Here is a 22,227-nt window from a genome sequence, read left to right as displayed (position 1 = left end):
CTCCCAAGAATCAGCATTCCAATACACAACATCCTTGATGTTAGTTTGTTTTATTTTTTGAACCAAAGAGACTGTTTCATGTTCAATCAGGGTTCGCAAAAACTGCTTGCGGTATTTAAGTTTAAGTGATTGCAACACACCTTGGTCCTTTGGCTGCAATAAGGCTGTAACATTTGGAGGTAAAAATGATACTTTAATTTCACCACTAGAAAGTTTTTCGGTATTTGGGTGCGATGGCGCATTGTCAATCAAGAGAATAGCATGTGGGGGTAAATCATTGTCATTACTGAATTGTTGGACACGGGGTACAAACTCGTCATGAAACCATTGTTTAAACAACTGACCGTTCATCCACGCTTTTTTCTGGTTCCTGTAATAAACTGGCAATGAGTTCATATTGACATTTGAAAGCTCTAGGTCTAGAAGATTTCCCTATCAACATTAGTGGAAGCTTGTGATTACCAGCAGCATTAGAACATGCCATTATTGTTACTCGATCTTTGCTCATTTTAAAACCAGGAGCATGGATTTCTTCTTTAGACGCCAAACTCTTTGTAGGCAGTGCTCTAAAGTTGAGGCCGGTTTCATCAGCATTATAAATTTGCTGTGGAGAATAATTTCCATCCAATATCAAAGTTTCAAATGTACTCACGTATTCCCTTGCTGCATCGTGGTCAGATGAAAGTTGTTCTCTTGTAATTGTCAACTGTCGTATTCCATGGCGCTTCTTCCATCGGTCTAGCCACCCAGTACTAGCATGAAAACATTCCCCGCTGTTCATTAATTCATTCAATTGAATTGCCTTTTCTTGAACAATAGGCCCACTTAAAGGAGTTCCTCTCTCCCTTTCCTGGGAAAACCAAACAAAAAGCGCTTCATCCACTTTATCATACTGGGATTGCTTCACTGTTTGTCTGTTTTCAAGAGTCTGGCCAGAAGAAGTAGCACAATATTGTTTAAGCTTTGCACGATTTTTCCTCCAATCACAAATTGTAGATCTGCCAACATTAAACTCTGTTGCCAATTTAGTCACACTTTCACCCTTATCTAAACGCTGTAGGGCGTCTAGCTTGTCTTTAAGAGTGACGGTAGTATGCTTTCGCTTACTCGCCATAACAATCAGCTCTCACACTTTTACCACGCAAATAATCACAACAGTGGAATCGATGTTTGCACTGAGATGACAGACGACACACTGCAGACTACAGCGCAATGTGCGGCTATTCTATGAGTCAGTGTGTGTATTTTTGGCACGCCGAACCGTGGGAGGGGGAGTACAGTCTGACCCGTAGCGTGTGGACCCGTACAATATCTAGTACGCTCACATTGCTTAACAATAGAACTCTCACACTAAATACGGTAAATGTGCTTAGTATTCGCAAACACGTTTATTTGTCAAGAAATACAATGCAACAGTCAGAAAACATGTTTTAATAAACAATGTTGATAATTTTATAACAAAATAGACCCATTCTCAAGTTTAAAACCGTATTTTTCTGTAATTCTGGCTAATCCGAACAATCACATAATCCGAATAGGGCTCAGTCCCAATTAGGTCGGATTAACGGGACTCTACTGTACTTGTTTTTTTTTAAATGGTACTTACTCTCTGAACACGCCTCGTACAATTTTGATGTGCTGCAATATAGTAAAGCACGGTGCCCACTGCGACTGGCCCGGCCCAGCCTTTTTGTAAATACACACAATCAAATGGACACCCACCCACTGCAGCTGGCCTGGTCTTTTTGTGAGGTAGAAATAAAGGCAATCAAATGGATACCCGCCAACTGTGACCGGCCCTCCTTTTTGTGAAGTAGAAATAAAGGCAATCAAATGGATACCCGCCAACTGTGACCGGCCCCGCCTAGCCCAGACCGGTCTTTTATACTCTGTCAAAATGCATACGATCAAATGGACACCCGCCCACTGCGAGCGGCCCGGGAGGGCTCGGCCCAAACAGCACCCCAAGAGCTGACCGAGGCCGGATAGGCCGGGCCGGTCGCAGTGAGCGCCGAGCTTAAGCGGCCATCACCATAATCAAATCATGGAACCAAATTATTGACTAAAAATACCTGAAATATCTAATTCAAAAATGATCTAATTATAGTTATTTACAATTTTAATTATTGCCAGCTCTTTAATGTATTGAATACCAGTATTGTTCAAAATAAATTAAAGTAAAATCATCTGTTTCATATTTAAGTAATGGTATGGCCCTCTTTACTACAACAAACAGCCATTGTAATGGTACAAGTACAATGGCGATGAACGTGCGTTATTTGTGTCAATCTGTCCGACACATTTATCCTTCAAAATATAAAAAGTAACTAATTGTTACACTAATTTGTTTGTTACATTTATAACACTCACATAGCCGATATAGTTTTTATTCATAATTAAATTATTAACATACTTATTTAGATATTAAAACACCTGAACTATACTGTAATTTTAAATACCTAGTTTGTATCTAGATTAAATAATCAGAAATATCGAGGATTTGATTGTGGTGATGGCCCCTTATTATACTGCAGTTCTATGAAGCAATAGCCATCACAAGACTAAAATTTAAAAAAAATCATACCACACATATCTTGCGTCATTATAAATTATAATAATTATTTTACTCTTGATCTCTAATAAAGGTCACACCAACAATAACTTGGACTGTATGCAAAGACGATATATGTAATGATAGTCTGTGGTTGCGGCCTGGCTGACACATATATGTGCTGATCGGTATCGAACGTGTCCTTGGAACCAGGCACTCCTTGGAAAGTAATAGGATAGAGTACAGTAAGCGGACCCAGTTTTTATATTGCTTATTACATTCATCGATACTTTATATATCAAATAACAGAACTACCAATCAATATCAAAGTATCTAAAATACTAAATTAAAATGTTTCAAATTAATAGAAATAGTTTAAACAATTAATTACATAATGTCATATATAATAAAGGAACCATAAACAATAATCAAATAATAAAATTAAGACATATGATAAGAAAAATGTCATTAAAATGATAAAGAAAATGTAACAAAACAAACATTTTGAAACAAAAAAAGACAATGTAAATCACTTTTTAGTGTTAACTTATTTTGTATAGTTTTATAAAGTTAACTATCTTTTTTAATTTAAAAGAAGTCACTCATAGAAGAAATTATGTTTAGAATATTAAAATGTGTGTACAGTTGGTGTAGATGATTTAGTTATTGTTCAAATTGATTATTACTGGTTGATTATATCAATGAGTATAGCAATTCAATATCGTTTGATAATTTTTATATAAAAAAACCGAGTCCACTTATCGTACTCTACCCAAGTAATGCATGAAAATTAAGTATCGGAAAGCCATCATTAATGTTACCAAGCGATAAAAGGTTCATTATTCTTACACCACACTACTTATTATCTTGTCTTATGAAAAGGGGTTGTTTCATTTTTAATACTACTTAGAGGAATGTTTTTAACTTTCAACCAGTTGTGCAGGGCTAAAGCTCATGCTCAAAGATAGGAGTATCTGTAATCAGTAATTTTCTGTGATTAATTACGTTGAATGATTTTGCAATGAGCGAGAAACATCCTTCAAAATAATCAGTAACAGATCAATATTCTGAGGATTTCATTACAATTACTGGAGAGTGATACTCATAACTCAACTACTAATATATGGTTTGCAAGTGTCTAAAAATGTGTTGTAGAAATAAAAGTAGGGTAGGGTATGATAAGCGGACCCAGTTTTTTATATCGAAATTGGCAAACGATATTACTTAATCATAACCATCGATACAACCAATCGATACTGATTAATTATTTTGAACAATTAACTTAATTTATATCAACAGCTGTAAACACTTTCAAATAATACACATAATCGTATTATTATATATATATATATATATACGATTACGTGTATATATAACAATAATAGTTATTATTATACAAACACTTAATAATATATAATTACATGTGTATAATTATAAACAATTCAATAATTATCATACACCATATGAATTGTGGCTCATAATTATTTATGAGTTTTCCTGTTTGATCGATCTCGTTCGTTTATTATTTATGTGATTTCTTAATTATTTATGAGTTTTCCTATATACTCATATTTTACTTAAATATTTTAATTTAAAACATATGATTGTTATTTAGGATTATAGATACTTTTATATCAATTGATAGTCTAGGATTCGATATGCAAATATTAGGTATTGATGATTACATTCTTCAATATAAAAAACCGGGTCCGCTTATCGTACCCTACCATAAAAGTATACAACTTACTAGTCTACAGAAAATAGTTAATGGTTTTAGGTATAGTACATATTTTTAGAGGGATCAAATTTTAAAACGTTTGGAGGTATTTATTCATTTTTGGCACTTCCAAAGTTTGAACTGAAAATTGATCAGAACAATAGTGTATACTAACGTAAAAGTAGTTCTGGAGTATAAAATGTTGAAACATTAATGGTGGGGGGGGGGGGGGGTGGGGGGGGGGGGGGGTGGGGGGGGGGGGGGGTGGGGGGGGGGGGGGGTGGGGGGGGGGGGGGGTGGGGGGGGGGGGGGGTAGTGCTGGTTAAAATTTAATATATTTTTATTGTGTTGATGAATTCTTAAATTGTGATACCACAACAATAATTTTTTTTAATTTTGTCTCTCAATGTATTTATTTATTCAGTTTATTTATTATTTATTTAGTTTTAAATTTTATCCATGTTAAAATGTGTTAATAGTTATTTATTATTGTTAATATATATATAGATCTGTTGGTTGTTTGGTTTATTGTTGTTATTAATTATATAGATCTATATATTTGCTGGTTAGGCTAAATTTGAGTAGGTAGAATCTGAGTAGTTTGTTTTAGTTTTAGTTTAGTGTTTTAGTTTAGAATATTTTAGTAACTTGACGAAGTCTATTGCACTATTGAATGTGTTTAAAGACCAATATAGATCTTGGAATCTTGATCATTTTCAAACATTTTACAAAATATAATTCCTACACTAAAATGTTTCCAAAATATACAAACATTTAGAGAATTATATGCACTACACAACAATAAATAAATGAATAACCAATTTATAATTTTTTTTTTTTTACTTTTTGAAAAGTGGTGGGACATATCTAAATTTGTTACTATGGGTAACGATTATTTTCAAAAATGTTTTTAAAAATATAATTTTTACACTAAATATTTCCAAAATTTAACATTTTATAGCCTAAAACAAAGTTATAAACCAACATAATATACCATAACCATGATATATCACTCATGTTCAAAATGGCTAAATGAAGACGATCTTTCTGCCAAGTTTTATGACATCACTTTTGTCAAAACAGCATAATAAATTTCACCATCAAAGATCAGCAATTCATTCTGTTTGAAATGGTATATAAATAGTGGTGGTAGTTTTTGATTTATGTACTTATATGAACTGTCAAAACACGTGCGTATCAGATTAGAATGTCAATTGCCAGTTTTTAGGCAGTTTTGTTTGCTTCATTGTTCAACATTTTTAAGGCTTTGATGTTTAATTCAGCTATGGGCCTAATATTAAACAAATAATAACTGCCATGTCTCAATTAAAATTTTTAATGCGGTTTAGTAATATGAAATATTGCTGAGAAAGTTTTACCTGGTTGTTGGAAGTTGGTGAGACTAACATCCTTCTCTAACTCAAAGCCCAGGAGGTAATGTGCTAGGTTGGGGGGAGTGTGGCCCAGGCACTGCAACAGTAACTTGAGGATGGCTTCCTTCGTCTTACCCACCTCACTCATCTCTTCGTCATCTTCCTGAAATGTGACAATGGCAAGTCCTTAAGGGTGTTCGTCACTCATGCAAATATTTCAAATTTTTGTAATAAAAACAAAGTGGATGATGACTCAGAATCAAGTTCTAGCAACATTTCTAGGGGTTGCTCCTTTAATGACAAATCATTAAACCAGAAACCAAAGACTTAACCAATCAGAAGTTTGTTAGGCCTGCCAATAGCACCAAATACAACATCCTTTATTTGGGCATCAAACTCTTAAATAAGTTATCATTAGTTGAACACATATCTTGTAAAAATTTAAAATCATCTGTGTCTAAATGGTTAAAAACAAAAGGCTTTTTATTCTATTGAAGAAATAATATTCCTGTACTGTAAGTGATTGTATTTTGTGTAATCGCTGCTCTGTTCTCAGTGGCTTCCTTATGTGTTTAGATAATTTTATAAAGCTTTAATTCTTATAGGCCAATGTTTAAATTTATGGGTTTATAATTATATTTTAATTTATGTTGTTTTAGGCATATTTATCAAATTGTGAATCTGACAATACATTTTTTATGTGGGATGACAATAAAAGATATTGATTCTCGATCTTATTACAACACAACATAGTACCTAAGCTATAATACATTTTTAGTTATTTTACTTAAGTAGCCTATATAAGTTTTCAATGATTTAATGTACCAGTGCTTGTAATAAGGGGTCTGGACCACAAAGGTTAATATACAATTATTAAACATATGTTACAATAAGAACTGTTACTTCGCCATCACTAATGGCTTCCTCGGAGCATGTGAAAGAGTAACATAAGTTAAATTGAATTCCCTGAACAAATCAACATCCTATACTAAAAATTGCAAGTAATAGTTTAATAATTTAGTAAGAAAATTAATTACTAACTCTGTATTATTAATTTCACCCCCTTTTCAACTGAGGAAATACACTACTATACAGATAATGATAATGCTCATACACCTGTGAAGCCAATGTATAAGCACGTTATACAATAAACAGAACAAGCGTTTCTATCGATGTTTAACCAATCCGTGTGAAGTGATGTTTGATTTGATTTACGCTATTAACAGTACACCTTTACAAGCTTTTATATGATAAAATAAGCAATGAAATGAAATTTTGCTTTTCTCTTGTAATAAGAGAAGTATTGATGCTACAAATGGGATTGAGACTGAAAACAACTACACTAAAAATGACCAGGAATATGGTTCTCGACTGGAATTCGGGCTTCTTGAAACGCTTTATTTTCTTTTTACAGACCATTAAATATTTATTTATTACTAAATAAAGATATAAAATCAAATATTGTGACTTTCCAAACATAATGTAAGCACTTTCTTTGTTTTTTCACTATTTTGTAATACAATCATTAAAAAATACTGACACTAGAGTCTAGTGAAGGGTAGTGGTATCGAGAATTATCGATGCCCTTGATACCCCTAAATATCGAGGTGTTCAGATATCAAGTATCAGAATCGACCAACCCATAGTTATATCTCATGACCTAATCCAACATAAGGAGTTCTAGACTTACTTTCAACAGTGCAATGATATATTATGATAGTAACCTTGTACTTATAAACTCAAAATTGTTATTCAAGACCTGCAGTATTTGCTTCGTCCAGTGGCTGGCATCCCACTCACTGAATATAATGTAGGAAATTCTGAATTCAAATACCGTAAAAGTTGGCATTATTCTGGATTTTAGGATTGTCCAGTGTTTAATAATGTAATTGCTACTGGTGTAATAAATATCCCATTGCTTACCGATGGCAGCTCGTCATCAGATTCCAGACATTCAACAAACCCATGGCGGATGTGTATAGAACAGCTGGTGTGTGGCAGTCAGCACAGATACAATGTGTGATTGCTGTACAGGATACATGGTGACGGCCAGGAAGATCCGAACAGCATACAGGGAATGAGAAGGCAACCAGCTGTTGTATGTGACGTATCTGAAGATAGATGTGAATGGTTAGTCAACATTTTGCTGAAACTCAAATTTTGAGAAGTATACTGAAGTAAATATTGAACCAATACTACAACTTGTATTGGATCATTTAGAACAGTATAACTAATCATACAATTTAAAAATAAATTAAATTACATCATAGTGAAAATAATAATAAACAAATAAAAAAGACCAATTCTCCGAATGCGTATTATATTCAGGTTTCCTACATCAGTACACACGAAAATCACTCACTTGGCAATGTTTAAGAGATGGTCAGGCTTGCCCAGTGCGGGAGTTGATGCCGAGCAGTAGTTTTATTAAGTCCTGTCAGCAGTAGGGAGCTAGCCGCAGCGCTGAGAGCAACCAGGTATCGCTGCTGCAGACGCAAGGCTGTGTCCAGTGCACGCAGACACAATAGTGTCGCAGCTTCCATGGAAGCCTTACCAGCGAACACGGTGTGACTGTCCAGCATGTGGCAACCTTCGTCGATCAGCATCATTATCTGCCACAGACAATGTTACAATTACAGTCAAACCCATTATCCTAACTGGTTTTATAATATTTATTTATGTTCATGTTTATATTTATTGCTGATATATACATCTTTTGAATAGACAAAAATAAATTTTTATGACTAAACACCAATAATGTATTTTAAATTTGATATGAAAAAATAATTTAACAATATTTACACAGTGGTCAAACAAGCAAATTTGAAGTATTTTTAGTCAATATAGTACAATATATAGCACCATTCATTACATAATAAGAAATATATTACTAACCCTTTGCACTCCGACGTCCGAAATATCGGACATCGTTGTTTTGGCCAAAACCTTGGACGTCCGACATTTCGGACGTTTGCTGTTTAAGCCAAAACCTCGGACGTCCAAAATGTCGGATGTTTGGTAAATCATTTATACTGGCTTTATAAATTATCCAAATGCGGTAAATTAACGATATACGCATGCTGGATAGTTTGTTGGATGCAATAACGTAGTAAACCTTTATACTCTATAGCGGTGATTTTGCAGTTTTACATTGTGTTGTAGAGGTTTGTCAACTTCACCATTTTCGTCAGCTGATTTGATCCCAACTTCAACAGCTGATCTCTTCATTGTTATGTTTAGTCTGATAAGTTATTTCAGTCAATAAGGTTATGTTGACGATCTGAGTGATATTTTTGTCAGTAACATATCAGATTCGGAATCATCTGACGATGCCAAAAGTGAAAGTGAGGGAAGTATTACGGTACTTTGGGATTATACCGACCACACCCAGATATGAATCGTTATTTGACATTTTGCTTCTACTGATTACTAGATTAGCGTACAACAATATTTCGTCAATATAAAACAGGAATTGTCTTATCGCAAACCCCTCCCCATCCTCAGACAGAGGTCAAAGTCGAGCGGTCTAGTAGATAACGTGATTGCAGAGTCTCGCCGCCCGTTCAGCTGGTACGTCGCTTTGTTGTACTTCCGTGTTTTACCCCTACATTTCTCCAAACACAAAAATTCTACAAAAACAAACACTACCAAACACAAACTAAACTCTTTATTGAAAAAACACACAAAACTTGTTTTTATTCTTGATCACACTCCGCCACCCAAAATGCGAGTGCCTCCGGCTATCAGCGCGCTGATGTCAACGAAAGAAAAAATATCCTTCGAGATAGTACCTATCAGTAAAATATCAAATTCTAGAGGGGCTGATCAGAAATATAAATTGAATTGTAATGCAATTATTTACCGTGCAAAAAACTTAAATAATCATGCGATGCCGCGCGGCCTGCCGTAATCGGGATTCTCGAGAAAAATAAGATAACAGCGACAAAAATACCGATCACAATATGCTGGAAAAGCTTGTTGATTGATGGAATGTTAGTTCTGTTACTCAACTACATCGTTTTATAACGTTCTAAGTTCATTGAAAAAGGTTTAAGCGTTGGGGGCATATAACGGAATCTGACCCCATTCATAATCGTTGTAAGTTTGTAATTTTGTAATTAAAGAGTCGTTTTTTTTTCGTTTTATCATGTTTGTTTCTATAAATTTATATTTTTGTGTTCTTCATACTGGTGTGGTCGGTATAATCCCAAAGTACCTGTATTACGGGCATAAAAAGGTATAACAAAGTAAATATTCAATCATTTGACAAATAACTCACTATTTGGGGAAATTGTCGGAAATTACAAAACTGCCTACAACATTTTTGTTTATAGAGGTAAATTTATGAAATTTTATGTGCATGTTTATAATTATGAGAGGAACCTAGAAATAATAATAGTTTATATAATGTCAATGCAATTTTTTTCAGTTATAACAGCTAAATATTAATTTTTGTACAAATTTTTACAAAAAAAGTTATTTTTACAAGTGAAAAAAGGTATTACAAATAAGGTAATTACAAATATATATTTTTTTACAATATAGAATTTTATGAAAAATAAAACAAAACCAAAATTATAACTCTATCTGCAAAAATAAAAAAGTTACAACTTTTTAACAAAACCTTTACAAAATTGATAAAAAGGGCTCCGAGGTTTTCGCCAGTACTTCTTGAATAGAGGCCCGAGGTTTTTGGTAGTGACCAAAAATTTTACTCTCGAGTGCAAAGGGTTAATAATAAATAAAACTGTAATATTATTAAAATTTCAAGATAAAAAGGCACTATGGTCTATTGTGTCTGTTTTTAATTACGACAAAAGGAAACATGTCTTAACTTTTAAAAAACTTATACTTAGGAGATCTGAAATTTTTTATACACAAGGTCTATTGTTCACATATTGTCAGCCCCAGCGTAATATAGGCCTACTATACAAATGTAAATGTCTTGGATATTCCAGGCATGTGTGTCTCTGAGAGTGATAATGACGGTGTTTCGGATCAGGTTCTATCTATATATCCTTGTTATTGTTATAGCTAGTATTCTAGCATCATCATTAATACATATCAACCATTATAAATTAAGAAAGCTAGTATATAAATAGGTATTTCAGATATGTTAGCTGAAGTTTGTGGCTACTCGATAAAGATTTTAGACACCAATATTTGAAAAGTAGTCTACATGATTTATTTTTGTCCAAAATTTTCAAGGAATACAGTTTGACACGACTCAAAAATTATATTCTCCCAAAATTATTAACCTGTAAAATAGTATTAGTTAAATGTGAAGTGGTGCTGATGTTTTCTAGTAATGAGCTCTGATTACTTACCAGCCTGAACAGTTCAGACTTGGAGCACAGTTGGGCCATCAGATGATACCCTGGGGGAGGGTTGATGGATGTGGGAACCTCCCCCCTGCAGCTGAACCTTAGTGGTGACAAAGTCCTCGACCTTGGGCTCATACTGCGTCAGGAACTTAACCAGCAGGTGGAGACAGCTGCTACATACCTCCCACTACACCATTTTAACACTTTTAAATTCTTACATTTGCTGTCGGAATAAGATAAAACAATACTTTGTTTCAATAAATAATTTATGAGGTATTTTTCATTTACATGGATTTTTAATTGGTAGGACAGTCATACCTCAGTGATCATTATGTTATCTAGTAGTAGTTTAAACTCAGTGAACGAAATAAAGCCAGAAGTTAATGAGAAAATCATTGACAACTCTATGAAACTAACTATAGAAGTAGCCAACCATCTAAACTCTCATTTTGTACACATAGCTGCAAAATGTTTAGACAAAATATTGGGATACTATGGACTATTTTACCACCTACACAGTCAACACTTCAGCTGCTTGTACATCTTCGAGAAAAAAATGAAAATGAAGTAAGAACTGCCACTAACAACCTCAACTAAAAAAATTCATCTGGTCTAGATGAGATTTCTTTAAACATTCTCCAATTCTGCTCTGAAGAACTTGCACTACCCCTTGTGGACATATGCATTAAGTTTTTTAGTAAATTCATTTCCTTCAGCTCTAAAATTATGAAAAGTGTGTCCAAATTATAAAAAAAGAAGCTACTTAGATCCCAGTAATTACAGGCCTATATCTCTTGTATTCTTTCTCAAAACCGTGTAAAAGGATTGTTCTCAGAAGATGACTGGACCACTGTGAAGACCACATAATTTATTAACAAACTGTCAACATGTCTTTACTAAAGGCAGGTCTACCATCACTGCAATAACAAAATGGAGGATCTCTTAAAGATAATATTGAAGAAGGTAACTGGAATATTCCTAGACTTTAGAAAAGCCTTTGAATGTCTTAACCATGATTATCATCAGTGGAAACTGAAAAACTTTTGAGTTGTAGGAATCTAATTACATAAGATCCAGTTTCCTACCTGTTAGCTAAGGGGTCCTCCAAAGATCTGTTCTTCGACCAATACTTTTTCATCTTCTTTGTTAACGACCTGCCGCAATATATTGGATATGCATGCTTAATCTTGATGTATGCTGACAGCACAATCCTGGTATGTATTGGAACCTCAACCAAAAAACTACATATTCCTCAACATAGCCAATCAGTACTGTCACAAAAAAGAACGGAGGCTAACACCACAAAAACGGCCCAAATAGCTTTTGGAAGAGAATCAATCCGTTGTATGCTATGTGTGCCAGAAATGACAATGAAGTCAAGTTTTAGGCATAAATATTGATAAAAACTTATCATCCTGAACTCCTCATATAGACAAACTCTGCAGGAAGTTGAGTTCCAGCCTCTATGCAATTGAAAATTTCAAAGCTTCTACTGATGAAACAACTACAAGAGCAGTTTATTTTGCTTTATTTGAGACTTACATGAGGTACGACTTAGTAGCTTTGGGTGGAACCTCAACTAGTCAGGTTAAAAGGGCTCTTAAAACACAAAAACTGCAGTCAAAATACTTGCAGGACTGCAACCACTTAACAGTTGTAGAGAGGCCTTTACAACGCATAAGATTTACTACTACTATTGTGTCACTATACATCCAAGAAACCGTAATGCATGCAGTAAGAGAGGGTCTACCAAAGCAGGGTGAAGCTCATCAGTACAATCTCCGAGATACTACTTTGTATGACCTTCCATCACACACCACTGTCGCAGTTAAAAAAGAAACTTACATACATGAGGAGGAAGTTTCATAACCTTCTGCCATCAGAGCTGAGAGACAAGGATAGAAGGAACTCAAACCTGCACTAGACAAATGGCTCATTGAATGTCTCTTCTACTCCACAGATGTATTCTTTCAAAGAGCATTTAACATTTGAATTTACAATGTAACTTTTGTATCATTACAAAAATTATATTTTTGTAAACTACTCTTGTACTTTTTACTATGACGCTAAACTGCTCTCAAGGAACATTTTAATAAAGAATTTTTGTCCATTGTCTATTGTTATATAACTCCAAACATTATTGTCTTTTGATGACTGACATCGTCTTACTTTATAGGATTTAAGTAAAGAAACAATATAGTCATGAACTATAAGTAAAAAATTAATAAGCAATACAAATCAGAATTGATTTTAAAATTAATCATGATATATTCAAATTATACATACTGTATTATATTGATGTGCTTATTATGTTTTTGTGAGCAGATACAAAATATTATGGAGAGTCACACAATTAGATGTAAATGATATAAGATAGTCATATAAATCTAATTATGACATAAACTGTAAAAAAGCCCCAATGCTTAATGTTTTAAAAAAAATGGACTAATCGAGTTGATAATAAATATTTTGTAATTAAGAACAAAAATAATATTTATGCTTTTATTTAGTGATCACAGCTCGGAAGCAGGGTATGCTGGTGGCCATTGACGGAGTTCCAGTTGCAGCTGTTTATTTTAATTATTGCCCCATGTTGGTGGCACCATATAACAAAGATCAGGTTGTGTAGCGTTGATTTTAATTTGCCCAACACGATTTCAGCCATGTGATGAAGTTCAAAATGTATTATATTGATTAAGTGTCCCACATTGTTGTTATAATGCAAAGTACCTCAAGTATTAGGTTACAGCGTATTGGCCAAGGTTGGCAATGCCATAATATGGCAAAGTTCTAAAAGTGAGATTGACTTTACTTCAGCAATAACCAACAAATGTCCAATTTTAGTTAACATGAAAGTATTAAACCACATTACATGACGTTGCAATTTACAGGGAAGTTAAATAACATGAGAACGTGGTCACCATCATGTATTTAAAACCAATGTCACTGAGTTTGTTAATTTTGTTAATTTCTCTGCTATAATTTTCGAGGCTATATTAGAAATATAGCCTTGAAAAGTGTTTAATATAACTAATAAGAATACACCTTTCAACACTTTTCTCTTTTTTATTAGTACAATGTACATTTTGGATTTGAAGAATCAATCTGCAGGTACTTGTAAAGGTTAAGGTATTTATCTTAGGTATTTTTTATATTATGTTTACAAATTAAAAATATGTTACACCAAGATAATTTTAATAAACGTTCCATAAAATAACAAATTCCATCTGAATGTTTATTAATAGCAATTGAACTGATTAGCATACCTTCTCCTGGATACTCTTATAGGATCGATTGTTAAAGCGCAGAAAACACATTGTGCAACACAAAGGTCAAGTAGGGGTCAAAGCCAGGAGTACGTGTACCAACGCCCAACAGTTTTGGTACTGGCACATCAGTCAGCACGTCCAGCAGCTTCAGCATGGCTCGCGTCAAAGGAAACTCCTCATTGCGGCACTCTACTTCCTCTAGCTCTGTCTGTACAAGGAGACAACTAGAGTTAACAATCATCTAGACAGATCTTAAGGATTACCAATCTTCAGGTACATCACAGTTACATAATCAGGACCACAAATCTTCAGAATCACCAGTCATCAGTACAGTATTTACCAATCTTCAGGGTAATTAATCACATGAATCACCATTCTTCAAAATTACCAATCATCAGGTTCAATAATTATTAGAATTACTATTTATCCAGATTACCTATTTTAGATATCATCCAGTGAATAGTTTAGCAAATATTACTTAGCTTTTAAAGATAAACTATTCAACAAGCAATAAATATTCAATATATGGCAATATATAGTGATCACATTTAGCTGTTACCATTTAATACCAATGTAGTGGTTATGCTGAGCTTACATACAGAGTTTGAGCTGCATTTTATGGGCACATCTGTAAATTAGCTTTAAATTAGTTTGAATCCATACAACAATAATTAAGAACATGCAATATAAATTAAATGTGTGTTTCTGCATAGTGATAGTCAAATCCAAAATTTAAGAATCACAAATTCCATTCCAAATGTTAAAAATTAAATTTTCTAATATCCAATTTTGAATTCTAATATTTTTTCCTACATTTGATTTAAATAAAAATCATTAACAAACTATTAACCTGCAATTTTTAAGCCGTAGATGACTCCTCAATAACACAGAAAATAGTGTAGGAATACTACTCTATTTTTAAAGGGATTAACAAGGATTTAGTGAAATGGTTATATTTTAAGAAACTAAGTCATATCATAAACCTGCTTTCAATTAAGAGATTTCAAAATGAGCTGTCAGATTACATTCATTTTATTTGCAAGAACATGGTCATACGTATTACTTAAATACAATGTACGAAAATGTAAATTTAAACTTAAAAATTAAAATGTTTTAAAAAAAATCTCCTAGTCATGATATAAAATAACTATGATAAGATAATAAAATAAATAGATATAAAAATACATGTGCTGTATAGAGGAAATATTTATATGACTACACAACTTGTAAGATAAAAAAGTGATTGTTTGTTTGTTTGATGTCCATGCGTAAATGCAGCAGACAAACAGTAACAAACAAATACTGTATAAATATACCAAGTACGAACTGCAAACAAAATATTATTTTAAAAAGCTATGACAGTTTGATAACTTGGTTATCTCACTTTTAGTGATCAAGTTTTAGCAGTAATTTGCATACTGCCAATCAGTTGCAGTCCACAAATAGCCGCAGCTAGTCTACACAACCGCGATAATACATGAACTTAAATATGGAAAATACAAATTACAAGCAAAATATTATCTTGTAACCCTTAGTGAAAGAGAAGATATAGAGGGTAGGAACTTCTTGTCCTACCGGACTTAAAAAGGCTGTTCCCTGTAACTGAGAAGCCACAGGTTGTATTCCCAAAGAGGTCAACTGAAATTCTAATTTTAACCATAAAACATTTAGTTTACTCATGAATCAGTAAAACACACTGGAATTCAAAGGAAACCCCAAAAAAGGTTTTCATATACCAGCCCTCAAAAAAGTTGGTAATGACAAGAAAATGAGTGTTAATCTTGTTTTGCATCACGAATTCTATTGATTTCCAGGCACCTAACCAGGAACTCTCCTACTCATTTGTTTTGGAAAAACAATTTGTAACATGTTTTTTAACATACAAAATTAAATTTAAATTTAAAATATTCATTAATAAAATTGTAAAATTAGAACAGACAATTTTTTTTACATTACGAATAACGACTTGAGTTTTATAATGATCATCAAAAGGAAGGAAATAATTATTTTACTGACGATGAGTCAGACGCTATCTGGCAGGTCCGTGCCCGCACGGATATCGCCGCTTCCCCTCTGATCACGGCGAGAGGAGAAGGCTTCCCCACCCCCGCGATCGCGCGAACCTATATAACGACGGCAGATTGAAGACACAGAGAGACAGTCAGTAACCACGACACCGCCGACGACCGCTGCTCACCACGACTACTTCGACCCCTTCCCCCAACCCCGCTCGCTGAACGACTGTACATCGCGACTCGACGCCCGCCACCGATATCCAGCACCAGGTAAGGAACAACGACCCTGTTTCTTACTAAAGTGTTTATCTCCGCCATCAACAATTCTTCCAAATTTGTTATGTGAAACAGAATTTAATATTTTATTTGTCATTTATGAAAATTAATCGATCTGAAATATATTATTACTGATCAATGGCTATAGATTTATTTTGATAAGATAATTATTTGATTTTAAATATACTCTTAATATTTTTTTTTTTATATTTAAGAGTATCAATAAATTTAAATAGAATATATTTGACTTTCTCAATTTACTAAAACTTTAATTACTTTTTCAACTTGAATTACTAAAGTTATTCTTTTCTTCAATTTAACTTATATTTTGAATTCCAATTACTCAGATTATTTTTTTTGTCATTTCGCCTAAATTTTAAATATTGTGTTAAAATTTTCCTTTCTAAATTTCTCAGGTCTCGCATTTCTTTTCCTGGCGATCGATCTGACACCTCATCCCGAGTTTCCTTTACGAACTTTCCTACCAATTATCTCCTACCCAAAAAAAATTATAACAGTCGGGACTCGCCTTACCACTGCTTTCTTTCCGGCGATAGTACTGGCATCCTATACCCACGACTTCCTTTTATAAATACTTTCTTCCCACCGACCCCGTCCTCATAAAACTAAATCTTATGTTCAATCGGTTTAAATTTTTATTTTAGGTATAAAGTTTTCTCAACTATCATTCTGTTGTCTGATTATTATCACATTTCTTTTATTATTATGTTTTTTTTTTCTTTATTATCGGGACTCGCAATCCTTTCTTTTTATTTTTGCGAACGTCCTGACACCCTCACCTCGATAACTTCCATCAAAATATTTATTTAACGATATTTTAGTTTATTTTTCTGGTGAACTGTGCAGATAGGGTGAGTGTTTCAATTTTTCTTTGATATTCATAGAGCCCTGATATTTATAGTAGTTTAGCTTAGTAGCCTTATTGCATGGTTTAAATCATTTACCTTTATCTTAGCTTGCATATGGTAGGGTAATTCTGCATGGTGTGTTATAAGTGATTATTTTGTTTTTATTTTCCAAAATTATATGCCTGAGAAAGTAAACTTGATATTTTATTTTGGAGCTATACACTTGCCTACAGAATAAATACAGCTTAGTCTATTTTTATATTATAAATTCATCTAGCTTTTGCATCCCGTAGAAATATTTTTTGTTAATGGTTAGTGCTTGCTTTATGTATATAGTAGTTGCACTGTGATATTGGTGCAGGGCTAATCTTTAATTTATAAGATTGTATATTTGCTATTGGTGTTATTTGAATATTGCTTTTGTTTGCCATTGCTATTCATATTTTGTATTTTCTTCTACTAACCATCATTATTTAACCGATTAATTATTCCAACCCCGGGCTCTTACAATAATTACTGTATACGACTCCCCGACCAAGTTATCAGTGGAGACTACTCAGCTTACTTGTAATTCCTCACTGACCGACGTATTAACAAACAATACAGTTGTTTTCGAAAATCGAACTCGCTTGAACAATAACTTTCCTAGAACAAGAAATTTTTATTTTTCTGAGCAAGATTATTTTTTAATTTTTTACTTCTTCAAAATTTTATTGGAGTTGACGTGATGAAGTAAGCCCAACATTATTTTGGAAGTATCAATTCCTTCCGCAGGGCCCTCTGATTCGACTCATAACAATAAATAATAGTTGTATGAAATTCTCGAACCCTGGAAAATTCTAACCCAGCTCGACTGGCTATCTGGCAAGTTGTGAATATTTTCGCTTGACCCGAAATTAACATCGCAAATTCTATACATTTTATTAAATTTAACTTTTTTGTTTTGAAGTTAGCTTAGTAGAGTGACCTGTATGCCTCTGGGCTGGTAGCTGCTAGTGCTGGGTACAGTGGCCAATATCTGGGAGGCCTCTAGGTTATGCCAGAGTGTGGCGGCTGTGGCCGGAGACTTGGCGAGGGCAGCTAGAGTCAGAAGCATTTCAGCCTTCAGGTTGATCTGGATGGAGCAGGTGACCAGACCCAGGAGCAGAGAGAGAGGAGCCCAGGCAGCGTTTTCACAGAGAGCCAGACGAGACATCTGATCGTGTTCTGGTGGCAAACACAAAATCTATAAGTCATCATGCAAACTCATATTAGACACTAACAGAACAGATATCCAATGGTTCATTTTATACGTGAAACTGGAAATCCTGTTATGAAATTTGTATAGTGATTTTTTAAAAGAACTCTCATTATTTATACATGTATTTGCCATTATAGTGTAAAAATCCAATGGTTCAAACTAATTAGGATAAGCTTTGAATCTTCAGATTAAAGTAAAATTAAATTATTCTTCAAAATGAGTAAATGTTTGTAGTATGGACAATAATTCAGTTCACCAAAGAAACACCTTTGGTTCAGTAACTTTTATTTATGGTGTGGCATCAGTTTGAAAAATACATGTTCAACGATCCCATAGAAATATGTGCACAAATAATTTGCCCTTGTTTCCAAAATAAAGATAAATATGAAAGTATTCAATCAAAAGCTTAGATTCTCAGCTGAGATATATTATATGTATTGTTAGTATATTTTGTATGTATTTTTATGTATTATCGAAGACAGAAATTATACATAATTAATGTTAAACTAAAAAACTTTTATGATTATGTTCTAAGGAGTTTACTGCAATAAAGTGTTTATTTTATAGTAAAGACTAAAACATCTTTGTTCGTTTTGAAAATTAATGTAGTATAGTTTAACATCTTAGAATAAACTCTCTTATTTATACCCTATATATATATATATATATATATATATATATATATATATAATCTTATCTATATGTATATTTTACAATCATACTTTCAGGTCCGGATAGAATCGTCCTTTAACCAAAAGGGTTGTGTAATTAGTTGTTAATTTCCTTTTTTTTTGTGAGAACTCACTTTCATTATTAGTTTATGCCTACTGATTTAGCAATTAAGCTAGATTTACTGAGTGTTTGACGTGGTGACAGGTTGTTTCACATGCAGTCAATAGCAGTCCCAACTCAACTGCTTAAACCTTTGCATTGTTAGTAAATGTTTCTCATCAGTGGATTGTTTGTAATATGCTCCTGAAGAAATTTAAACTCTTCCACCATGTCAGAAGTTATGGTTTTTCAGTGAAAGGAGCAAGGTGAGTGGGACCGGTTGTTATCTCAGCATTTGAATTCACACAGATCATGTGTGTGTGTGGACTTCCCCCGCATTCTCTCCCCAATTGATCACAACCCCAGAGACTTATCACGCTGTGGTTCCAATTTGATTAACCAAAACCACTGAGTCATACTTTGTATTTGAAATGAAATAATAGATCATGTACTGCATTCAACTCATATTTTAAAATACTTATACACCCTTAGTACAAGATTAATTATCACTCTAACTAGCATATTGGCAAAGGCATGACTATCAAATAAGACTATTTTTTATATGATATATTTAAAAAACGGTAAAATATTTCATATTACATCTTTATGGAGAATTATTTTCATAAATAATATTACGTATTAATGACAATATGATTATTTTAGATATTATTACACAAATTTATAAGTTCAGTAAATAATTACACACTAAAAAGTAGCCATCATGGAACTGTTGCATAACGGCACCAACGGTTTAACATTGAACTAATCTCTTATGATTTGTATGCTATACTTTAATTTTTGTTACTATAATACATTTGTTACTTTAAAAATTACAATGCTTATTTTTCAAACAACATAAGAAAAATTATTTTATAGATATGTATTAATTATTGGAAAATTATAATGCCAAATGTGTATAAACTGTGATTACCTTTCCAACCTTGGATTGTAAGCATACTGACCTGCTACTGTGCGGACAAGGGCAAGGACAGATTGTAGCCCTTGAATCTCCAGTGGAGTGATGCCCTTCGGGTAGCTGCGATGTCGGTACACTGTGTCAGTCATGGGGGGCAACTCCTGCCTCAAACTGGTATAGTACCTGGCAATATGTTACTATTTTAATAACTTTATTGAAAAACAATTTGGATAGACAAATACTTAAAAATATAAATCATTGTGGGGAGGGAGACACAGTAAAACATAAAAAGGAATAAAGGACATGTCAAAATAAGGTGTGCACTAGAATAACCTCATTTGTAATGCTTATACTCAATCATGTAGGATATTTATTATAAAATCTTAAATTCAGAAATCTGAAAAATTAATCCATCACAGACAGCTGGAGATTTAATAAACTAAACTATTTCGATCCAGTAACACCTCAATTACCACAAATAATAGGGGTGAACATGTGTCAACATACATTTCCATGATAATATGAAGAACTTCCGGGAAATATACATAGGTATACTAAAATTATAACATTACTCTATTGTTTTATAATACATATAGAACAAGGATAATATTTTACACTATATCTATAAACAAACATAAACTTATTTATTTTTGAAAAAATCACAGGCAACAGAGAATTCACCTACTTGCCTAGGGTTGAAACAGTCTTTGTTGCTATCAGCAGGATTGGTGAATACAACATTGATATTTCAAGATAAGATGTGGAAGGGGTGGTGGTGGCAGTTTGAGAGAGGGGTCATGTAAGGATGGAAGGATGGTGATTCATCTACTAACACTATAGTTATGACTGGGTGCACGGCTAGTGAAAGCTTGGATGGTTTTTAGGGGGAGGGGTTTATTGCTTTTATTGAGAACATCTGCCCGGTGGCGAGAGGATTGAGGTGCTGTCCTCCATTGACAGCCCCTAAAATAAATATTTTAAGTTCTGTCAATATCATATCGGATATGTCCCTTGCCTAAATTATTTTTTCTTTGTGTACCTACTCGATTGTGAGGCTACTGGAATTGTTTTTACTACATCTCAAGTTTTCGATGATCAAAATTCCAATAATTGGGGTTTTACTATAATAGAAAAATATCCAACTCAAACAGCTGCTGCCATTAGTGCAGAGCAATTTGTGTGCATGTTATAGAATATGAAGAAGGCTTGAAGCAAACAGAAATGAAATTTACTATCCAAACAAACTTTGTAATTAATTCACAACTGTTTATCATAGCGGACTATCAATGGAAAGGTAGCATTTTTCTGTACTGTACTTTTTGTTTTGTAATGTGATTTAATTATAACCCTTATCAGTTTTGAGGAAGATCCATAATACGAGCCTCACTTGTTAAGAGAGTTGAAGAAGTGGTCCCAGGTGATCGTGGACTGTTTATTGTTGACCTTGAGGAGATTGAAGGCCTGGCGGGCCGCTGACTGACAGGATACCAAGGATGCCAGCATCTTCATGTAAGGAACAAACAGCGTGGGTGGCAGTCCCTCGGAACTTTGGCGGACAAACTTGTACAGTGATACTTGGCGCGGGGGCGTGCGGTAGGCATAGGTCTGAGCCACACCCTCACCCGGCCAATAGTCCAGCTCGAGTTCTAGGCACAGTGGGTCACTGCCATACAACCGAGACAGTGATAGCCATAGCTGCTCCAGGCTCCGTGACAGGTTACTGGGGGGATCCAGCCCTTCCTACAGTAAAATTAGAATAATTTTATTTTTAAATGTTTAAATACACCTAACGGTTATCTCAAATCATGTTTGCTAGCTTGACCAGCAAACACTCCCACTCAAAATTAATTTAACAAAAAATCATAAAGCCAAGAAGAAACAGTATGATATAAAAGACCAAGGTGAA

The 22,227-nt window shown here is 33.7% G+C and overlaps 1 protein-coding gene across 1 annotated transcript in view; it reads right to left on the bottom strand.

Annotated features, from left to right (window-relative positions):
* LOC124352769 (nuclear pore complex protein Nup205-like) overlaps positions 1–22,227 on the bottom strand; it is a 54,676-nt gene that overhangs the window by 796 nt on the left and 31,653 nt on the right. Inside the window, 13 exon segments of the mRNA XM_046802436.1 lie at positions 5,648–5,804; positions 7,565–7,633; positions 7,635–7,752; positions 8,004–8,035; positions 8,037–8,075; positions 8,077–8,253; positions 10,969–11,040; positions 11,042–11,152; positions 14,232–14,276; positions 14,278–14,442; positions 18,362–18,600; positions 20,368–20,504; positions 21,709–22,061. Coding sequence (XP_046658392.1) covers positions 5,648–5,804; positions 7,565–7,633; positions 7,635–7,752; positions 8,004–8,035; positions 8,037–8,075; positions 8,077–8,253; positions 10,969–11,040; positions 11,042–11,152; positions 14,232–14,276; positions 14,278–14,442; positions 18,362–18,600; positions 20,368–20,504; positions 21,709–22,061 — 1,714 coding nt within the window.

Source organism: Homalodisca vitripennis, chromosome 1, assembly GCF_021130785.1.
Source record: "Homalodisca vitripennis isolate AUS2020 chromosome 1, UT_GWSS_2.1, whole genome shotgun sequence".
Taxonomy (NCBI): domain Eukaryota; kingdom Metazoa; phylum Arthropoda; class Insecta; order Hemiptera; family Cicadellidae; genus Homalodisca; species Homalodisca vitripennis.
Note: the sequence above shows the minus strand (reverse complement) of the source record. Positions and strands in the feature narration are given on the sequence as shown.